This window comes from Calonectris borealis, chromosome 8, assembly GCF_964195595.1.
Source record: "Calonectris borealis chromosome 8, bCalBor7.hap1.2, whole genome shotgun sequence".
NCBI classification, from domain to species: Eukaryota; Metazoa; Chordata; class Aves; order Procellariiformes; family Procellariidae; genus Calonectris; species Calonectris borealis.
In genome coordinates this window covers 6,735,051-6,744,096 of record NC_134319.1, presented here as the reverse complement: position 1 = coordinate 6,744,096, position 9,046 = coordinate 6,735,051, and the positions used below count along the sequence as shown (strand labels likewise).

The window sequence follows — 9,046 nt, the reverse complement described above, 5'->3', positions numbered from 1 at the left end:
GTTTCCCCCCCCACTCTCTCTCTTCCTCCAGCCCCCATGGCCGAGGTCTGGCTCCAGTCCCCACCAGAGGACTGCAGGGGAAGGCGGGCAGGTACAGCCATGCCTGGCTGAGGGAGGGGAGGCCTGCGGGGCCAAGGCAGCTCCTGTGCCGCAGGCTCCCCAGAGCAGGGCATTCCCCACCCGCTGCCATGGGCTCTCCTGCCCCGCCTGCCCAGGTTGCTACATGCTGGGGCGGCAGTGGCCATGCCCTACATAAAAGCCCTGAGGAGCCGGCCGGGTTGTGCCAGGGTGGTTAGCCAGCACTGGTGTGCCATGGAGGCTGAGGAGGCCACAGCGGTGGCGGCGAAGGCAGCACTGCGGACCCCCAAGTGCTCCCGCTGCCGTAACCACGGCTTCGTGGTGCCGGTGAAGGGCCATGCCGGCCACTGCCGCTGGAAGCTCTGCCTCTGCGACAAGTGCGCCCTCATCACCGAGCGCCAGAAGATCATGGCGGCCCAAAAGGCTCTGAGGCAGCAGGTGCCCGACGCCCTGGCTGGGGCAGATGCAGAGCCCGCTCCCCCGGGCGAAGGCCCTGGGGTGGCTACCGGGGTGGCCGGTGCCCCCGAGCAGAGCGGCCATGAGGGGATGAAGGGCACCCAGCCCACCAGCAGCAATGGCAAAGGCATGGCATGCAGGGGGCCGCCGCCGCCACCTCCCAGCGGGCCTCCCTTCTGGGACTACGGTAAGGGCCTGTCCCCAAAGCCTCTTTCCCTGTCCCACCATCTTTCTTTCCACGTTCATCCTCCTCTTCCCCCCATTAAACACTGCCACTTGCGCGGTTTGCACCTGCCGGTTCCTCAGGCTCCAGCTCCCCGGAGAGCCGTGCCTGCTGCCTCTCTCTCCCTCTTTCCTTCCTCAGTGGACACAGGTACTCAGCTTGCATGTTGAATGTGGAACCCTGCGTTTATTTTCCCTTTTGCAGGGTCTGCAACGTGGGTCACTGCAGCAGCAGGAGCAATGTGCTCAGCCTCGCCGCTCGCTGCAAAGTTGAAGCTTAAGCAAGTGGCTTTTCTCTGAGAGGGAGATTAGTCTGGGAGGGAAACCAAACTCTGATCCACTGTGCACTGCAGGTGCTCGTGCATGTTTCTCTGAGTTCTGTCTCACTGTTTATAAATTCACAGGCACAAGCCTCCAGCAACAAAAATGCTAAAAAACTCAACGATGGCAGGTAAATGGGGAAGTTACTGCTGCAATTGCCTGAAGCAAGTGTTTTATCATAGCACTATAAAATAAAGAGACCTTTTGGTCTTAATTCCTGTAGCAAAGACTGAGCTTGGCTGGGATCACTTGGTGTAAAAGTGCATTTGGTATTTAAGAGCAGAGCATAGATTTTGCAGGTGGAACAGTTGTATGGTCTGTTACCTCTTAAATGGCTTCCTTTAATAGAGTCTTTCATGTGACTTGTCTATTTCATTACTATTTATTACTGTAACTTCATACTATTACTATTTACTATAGTAATTTTACGGAAATCCCTACTGACTGCAGTAGTCATTAGTCTAAGCCTCTGGAGAGTTGGCAGCCTGCAAGACAAAATGCTGTTCTGAGAAGCCCAGAGGAAGGAGCCATTTCAGACATCTCTAGTTCCCACCTGATCTGTCAGTAACTGTTCCCCTTTTTTTTTAGCTTTGTTTCCTAAGAAAATGATGCTTATGGATGACACTAGCTGTACATGTGCCTGTCAGTCCTTCCTTTAATAGTATTTTTAACCTGCTGACCAATTAAAAAAAAGGTTGGGGACAAGTAGTATAATTCTAGTACTCCAGAAATCGACCTCCTCTCGAAGCAAATTCTTCCATTTCTCTACCAACAGGAGGATGTGCAGACAAGGAAGACCCTGTTCGTATTCAAATAACCACTCCCTTTTTTTAAGACTTCAGAGAGGCCATATAACATTCCAGATACAAAATAAAAACCAAAGGAAGTAACTGATTCCTGCATCTGAAATTGCCTGTGTATGTCCCTAAAACTGAGCCTTTGTCAATTAACTTAAGAAGTGACAGATAGGACTAAAGTTAGAACTCTATTATTTCTGTAGATTTTTGTTTTAAGTTCTGCTAGAGTTAAAAGTCTTCAGGTTGGTTGTTTTGCTGTTGCTGATGTACTGAAAGAATAAGATTCTGCAGCCAGTGCTTTACTAAGGACTAGCTTCTCAATGCACAAGGCAGAAAAGAACACAAATCATTCTGCATTACAGTATCATCTGCTGCATCTTTCCTTAGTTCCTTAAAAAATCACAAAATAAATTCATGAGGAGCTAAGCATGAAACCAAAGGGCCAGATTCTCCTGCCTGAGAGTGGAATTTGGTCCTGCAGCTACTTCTTCTGAACTCCATAGGCTTACATGGATACTTTTATTTGTTGTTTTCTCATTGTTTCCTAGCTCACCCTGCTTTTCCTCCAGAATACATGGTCAACCCAGAATACCTGGAGAGAGAACCTCCGAAAGTGTACCCTGGGTGTTCTGGGGTATATCCTTACCACCCATTTCCCATGGGATTTGCCATCAATCAGCCAAGCTGTAGGGGAGCACCATCACCTCCAGGCATTTCACTTCAGAGAGGTTTCCGACACATTCCTAGCAACTATGGGCCAGGGAATGCAGCTTCTGTGTCAGTAAGTAATGGTCTTTTAATTACCTCTGGAAATACTGCTGTCTTGTCTTCTAGCTGCCTTCTTGCTGTTAATGTACCCATGAAAAGTTACCCTGCTTATCAGTTACTTCACAGCATTTTGATATATTATGCTGAAGAAAACATTAGCAAATGGTGATGTTAATAGTCTGACCTGAACCCAGAAGAGCAAACCCTTGCAAGGGGCCAGATTTTGTGAAGTGTTTTGGGGCTTATACGACCTGCTAACATTTGCGACAGCCTTTTGAAATGATGAATGATGGCAGTTGGACATTTAATGTGGTCATGTTGTGCCAGCGTAGATGACAGAATGCGCATTGGGAGGTTCCTCTTCTCCCATGCAGGACAGATCTAATGGGGAGGGAGAGTGTCAGGCACCACAGCCGCAGAGAAGAACGGAGGAAAATCAACTTCCACAAGGAAGCGAATCAGCATGGTCGGATACTTCTGTTTTGAGACATTTGGTTTCTCAAAAACAGTGGAAAATTGTTTTCATTAAAAGAAGTTTCAGATGAAAAATTATGTTTAGCATCGTAGGGCCCACACCTTCAAACCACACAGACATGGTAAGAAACAAGATGCTAAATTGCCTGTCAGTTGAAATGGTGTGTGTGGGCACTTAGTTCCTTTCAGTGCTTGTCAGTCATGTTGGTTTAAACTGGTGGTGTCCGGATTTTGTACCACAGTAGGGCACATTATTGGATTTCCAGCTGCCATGTGCCATTCTGTCTGCATTGAGTACAATTCATCAGTTCATGTTAAGGTAGAGTGATCTGCCTCAAAACTACTAGATTTATCATGCTTGCATAGAAATTCCCCGTCACATTTTAGGGGTTATTGAGAAAGAGGGTGGCTAGCAGCAGTCTGAGTCCTGGTGGGCTGGATGTGCACATATTGGGAAATGCCTTGGCTAGACCATCATTGTATGCGGTTTTGAACTTAATTCTTAACTGTCGTGGAACAGATGGAAAGGTCTCATACAAGCTCGCTCTGTACCAGGGTGCATGGCCAGATCCAAGAGAGGAATGCTCCTGTTTCTCTGATGCTAGTGTTTCTGCAGGATGGAAATTTCTCCTTGCACATGGAAGGAGTTTTATCATGTTCTAACAGGTCTGGTGATCACAGAAGACCAGGGCTGTGAGGCACCCTGTGGTGTACGCCAGCCCCTCAGTGTAGGTAGAGCCACTCGCTTCACCGGGCTCAGGGGAGAATCCATAACTAGCAGGGAAGTGGTGGCAAGGAGCATTTTCCTAGGCTGCCTCTCTGTTGCATGAAGACTTCCAGGCTTGTTCAGTGGCAAGTGCACCAGGTCGGTGGTGAAGGTGAGCTGCTTCTGGTTTAGACCAGCTGCTCTAATGAGATTCCAGAACAGAAGACGAGGACTTAGAAAGTCAGTTTCAGCTGAGGCATGGTTTGAGAAGCTGCTACTTCTCAGTTTTAGCATGTTACGCTATGCACAGGCTTTGCACAGACGTGGCAGAATATGGCCACAAAATGGACAAAAAATGTAATATTCACAGGTAAAAATTGAAACAGAAATTGTTTGGTACTGCAGATGTGTCCTGGAGAGTGTCTTTAGATGGAAGATGCTTTGCTTCATGTGTTTCCGCAGATTCCAGATGGAGGTGGAGATTTCCATCAAGGATACTACACTCCTCTGCCTCAGTTCATCCCACCAAGTTTTCTGCCAGGAATTCATTACATTCCACCTCCCCTTTCACTGAATATGTTGGCTGAAACAGCCAAGGAAGCACATGGTAAGGAAGTATGAGATGAGCCCTGGGAGATTCAGTTTTAATCTGGTTTCAATACCTAACCACAGAGGTGGAAGCCTCAAGAGACCCTGATTCTAGCTAGTTTTCAGGGTTTCACAGATCACTGTGATGGAGCCAGGACTGAGATCCTGAAGTCCCAGGACAGATTACCATCTCTTAAAGCTCTAGGCAGGGCTGACTTAGAGAAAGCAGCCTGACATGCTTGGCCTTTCCAGCTGACAAGCACCTCAATCTCACGCAGACGTTGGAGGCCCCAGGATTCAGAGCCATTCCAGAATATGATCTGCTGATGTTCTCAAAATGAAAATATTTTTCTAAATAGCTAGTTTGCAGGACATATTTTAAAAACTATTTGGCTCTGTTGCAATTTAGACAAAATGTTAAAAAAAATGTGGACTCACACATAGCATGAACGATATGAAATTTTTTGCTTATCTGAAAATCCTACATTTTAATTGCTGTAAATGAAAGATTGAATCGTCAAAATCTCAAGTTGTTTTATTGAATCTCACAGGATTTTAAATTTCTGGCATATGTTAAGTCTTTGCGCCCCTCTCTTTTGGGTCTCTTTCATGTATTGTGCCTACATGTGGACATATTTGTGATTATATTTGCAAGTTTTTCATTTGGCTGCAGCTAGCTGTGACCACAAGAGGGTAGAGCTGCTCAGAGAATTAACCACTAGCACTGGATGAGTGAACAGCCAGTTTTATTTTTAAATCTTTTTGAAATGCAGAAAAATAAATACAACTTTATTTCTCTTCTTGAACACGAGAATAAAAAATTGTTAACCTGACTGTTTATGAAACAGATTACAATAATCACCCAGTGAAAAATCAGATCTCTTGTGGTAGAGGGAGGACAAATAGAGGACTGTAACTATCTCATTTGAATTGAAAAGATGTTGATGGTGGTTATGTGGGACAACATGTAAGTTGGGGCTTTTTTGGCCTGGTTTCTCGACAACATAAGGCTCGTGCAATCTCATTTTCTATTAATGTCAGTCCTCTCATAACTTTTCAACTCATTAGTTATTTTCAGCCAAACATATCTGTTGTGATCACAGGCCTACACAATATTGATCTGTAAGAGAAACAGATGCCTCCCACAAATGGTTTGTTTGCAGCCATGTCATGGTATTTTGCTGGCTGTCAGCTTGCACTCAATTCCTGACTGACGTGTGTGTACCTTCGCCAACAACCAAGTGCCTGCCAGTCAGCCCAGCAGTGGGCACATATCTTCAGGGTAGTCAGAGCATACCTGCTTCTTGTCTGGCTGGAAAGCCAAAGAAAAGTAAGCAGGAGATGTGGTGGACAAGGGGAATATGGCAGTGTAGGGAGTGTACAGACATCGCAGAAATGTAAAGTTATTTTAAGGTGCTGACAAAGGCATTAGGACTTTAATGCAGTGCGTAGGAGATACTGGTGTGCTGGAGGTGAAATAATATGGGGAAGAGAGGAAACTGAGGGCTGGCAGGCAAACCAGAAAGTATATGTGAGGATTAATGGGTTTTGTGATTTGGAGGGGACAAAAGATCTGGCGGCAGCTGCAGCTATTCTGTTGGAGTGTGTGGGAATGGGAAGGAACTGGGAGTAGCAGACAAACATGGGGGACGTGGACGGAAGTAGTGGTATTGAATGAGGAAAACAGAAGAAATCCAGTCCTGTATTGGTAGAGTGAAGTTGTATTGGCCAAACAATCATGAAAACAGGCAACTGGATGGAGAAGGGAGTAGCAGCCCCCCCACCCCGAGAGCAAAATGCCATCTAATGACCTCAGCCCTTATTACACACTAGGGAAATCACAACCCAGGCACAAAGCCATAGGAAACAATGCATCATGCATTGTGCTGCTCAGAGAACAATCCAGTTTTCTTAGTACTACAGAGAAAGTACAAATTAATTCCACTACATAGAATTTGTGCTCCAGGATATGTAGGAATTTGCAATTGTGACCCAGTGAGGGGGGATACTTCTGCATGAGGTCATATACAAAATAGCCTGCCAGCAGAAGCTGCAGATGTAGAGGGAAGCTGCAGTGAAACTAATAATTCTTTGATTCTGTTATTCAAGATGCTTGAAAAAAAGAGAAAAGCTGTAACATTTAGTGCATAGGGAGTGTTAGGATTGCATCATGTCTTTTTTCCCAAGAAAGGAACTGACTCAAACCTGCAATTAGACTTGGGAACATCCTTCCTCCAGAGAGACCTCCAGAATTGAGGTGAAATGGGCTTTCTGGCAAAACTGTTGCAGCAAAATGGATATAGAAAACTCTAGCAGGGGACAACTGGTGAGAAGAAATGTCTATGATCTCTGCCCTGAAGGGAATCTGAGATGAAGACAAATAAAAAAAAAAAACCAAGTCCTCTCTGAAAAAGATTTTCCAAGGCTAGAAGCTGCCACAAAGGTTTGAGTCAATAGTTGACTGCAGTTGAATGACTGAGGCCAGTTAGGTTTACAACGGTGCCATATTGTTACACAATTTCATGCAGTATTGACTAGTAATGTTATGGAGATTTGACAAAACAAACACAAGGTATGTCCAGTAAAAAGCCGGTACAGCATCTAAGGATAGATTGCAGATTGTTGGCTTTCTAAAAGAGCAAGCCACAGAAAAACAAACAAAAACCCAAGTTGCCTGTGAGGAAATGAGGGAGCTTTTTGTGCAAATTGGCAAGTAAATACTTTATAAAATGAAAATCCCTAGTTGGGTTTGAAGAAGGGATTATTTAGTCTGTCAAAGCCTTTGAGAATTCACAGGACTGTTAAAAAGGCATGGCATAGATTCACTGCAGTTAAGTGGGCAAAAGAGTCTGCCTCATACTTCTATTCCAGTGCAGCTTCAACACTTGCCATCTTGAAGCACTCTTGCTACATTTCTTTAAGCCTGGCTGAAACGATCAACTGGTGTCTGAAGTGCAGTATCTCAGTTTGGAGAGATGTCAAGCACCTTTGAATTAACTGGGTTGAAAAACAAACTGGATTGACAAAAGTCATTTTGCATTGAGAATTTACCTCTGGAAATGTGATTGATACCAGGTGTAATGCAAACTGAAAAACAGGGTTTGCGGTTTTTGGCTTGTTTGTTTGTGTTTAACTCTGAACTTTTTCTATTCTTCATTTTTATTTCAGCTACTGAAGCTGACAGTCAGAATTCAGGGGTGGTTCGTGAACCTGGCCAACCATCATCTTCTCCAGAAGAAACAAGCAGAGACCAATCTGTATATGCTAAACAGTAAATGGGCTGGAGAAGAGCTGAGTAGCAGGCAGTGCTATTTTCATTACTGAGGAGAGTGTTAGGTAACATGAGGATAGTGACACTTAGTCACTGAGCAGCCACAACAGCTAGAAGAAGGGGATTAGTCCCCTGCCTCACTTTATGATCATGTTAGATCTACCAGGCTCACAGCTCTGCCTCCCTAGCACTGTAAAGCCCTTGTTCCTAAAAGAGGTTTTCCAGAGCCATGGTAAATCCCTTCCCCCTTAAGCAGGTGGAAGCAGCAAATGATTATGACTGAATATTTCATTTGCTGAGGTTAGATGGCTCCCTGACTTTGGAGTGAGGTCTCCGAGCCATGTATATTCTCATGTTCATGATAGTAGTCAAAAATGTGTTGTTTGTATATCAATTTGCTGTAAAGGAAACCTGGTTCTGAACATTATGGAAGAGTTAAGTGATGTGGAGCCTGAAGACTGAGTGAGAGAGAATGGTAAGGGAAGGGAAGTGTAGCTGCTTGTCAAGAAGGGCATGGGAGGAATTTGCAGAAAGGTCTGGTACAGGCTGAAATCCAGTGCCTCCGCATTGTTTTCTGGGTGAACTGCCTTTAAGGCACCTTCTGTTCAGGTTGGGGACAGGCTGATTTGGAATCACTTCGTGTCACACAGGCTTCAGGATTTTGAATGTCCTTAATGGTTTATACAGAATTTCAATGTTGTTTAACTCAGTACATCTGAAACTAAACAGTACTATTTGTTTCTAAAAGACTCGTGTAGACAGCTTTATGCATGTGTATTGGAAGTGCGCTGTGGCGTATCAAAGGTGTGGAGAGATTGCCTAGGAAACTAGGACAAAACACCATTTAGAATAATAATTAGTCAAATCCATACGTATTATAATTTTCAATGATAATGTTTAATTAAAAATGAAAGGTGCATTCCTCTACCGTTTTGCCTACAGGAACTGGTTTTGTATTAAGTGGATCAGTTGTTAACGTTTGAATAATTTGGGGGAGACTTTTGTATAATTAAAAAAGATACATTAAATTGTTGGTATGGTTTTGATGATTTGAGGCTTGTGTATCTACACATAATTTTTCTAGCCAAATGTCAGACGTTGCCCTGAACAGTAACAAACTTGTCTGGAGAGAGATTTAGGCTTCAGTATTTTTCTTCTACAACTTTTGACTGCTGCTGTAGAGGTGAGCACAGTAAAATAAATGTTCTTTTTTTCTGCTACTTGTACTAATAATCCCTTGCTCAATGCAAGATGTAAAGAAATTATACTAAGCTGAAAATTTTATTTCTTTTTTTAATGTAGTAGATGATCTGCTGGAATGCTTTCCAGCACACAGGGTTTTGGGGCAAAAGTGAAAGTGGCAAA

At 44.3% G+C, this 9,046-nt stretch overlaps 1 protein-coding gene across 1 annotated transcript; it reads left to right on the top strand.

The window, feature by feature from the left end:
- The first annotated feature begins 312 nt into the window (after positions 1–312).
- Positions 313–7,685, top strand: DMRTB1 (DMRT like family B with proline rich C-terminal 1). Its single transcript, XM_075157031.1, has 4 exons — positions 313–721; positions 2,423–2,655; positions 4,285–4,429; positions 7,579–7,685. Exons 1-4 carry the CDS (start codon positions 313–315, stop codon positions 7,683–7,685), a joined length of 894 nt encoding a protein of 297 aa, XP_075013132.1.
- Positions 7,686–9,046: the final 1,361 nt, after the last annotated feature.

What these genes read in the sequence shown, in the direction of transcription:
- DMRTB1 (XM_075157031.1), top strand. Translation starts at nt 313, where the DNA reads ATGGAGGCTGAGGAGGCCACAGCGGTGGCGGCGAAGGCAGCACTGCGG. An exon ending in GCCTCCCTTCTGGGACTACG is followed by an intron (nt 722 to 2,422) that starts GTAAGGGCCTGT and finishes ATTGTTTCCTAG; the next exon opens with CTCACCCTGCTTTTCCTCCA. An exon ending in AACAGCCAAGGAAGCACATG is followed by an intron (nt 4,430 to 7,578) that starts GTAAGGAAGTAT and finishes TTTTTATTTCAG; the next exon opens with CTACTGAAGCTGACAGTCAG.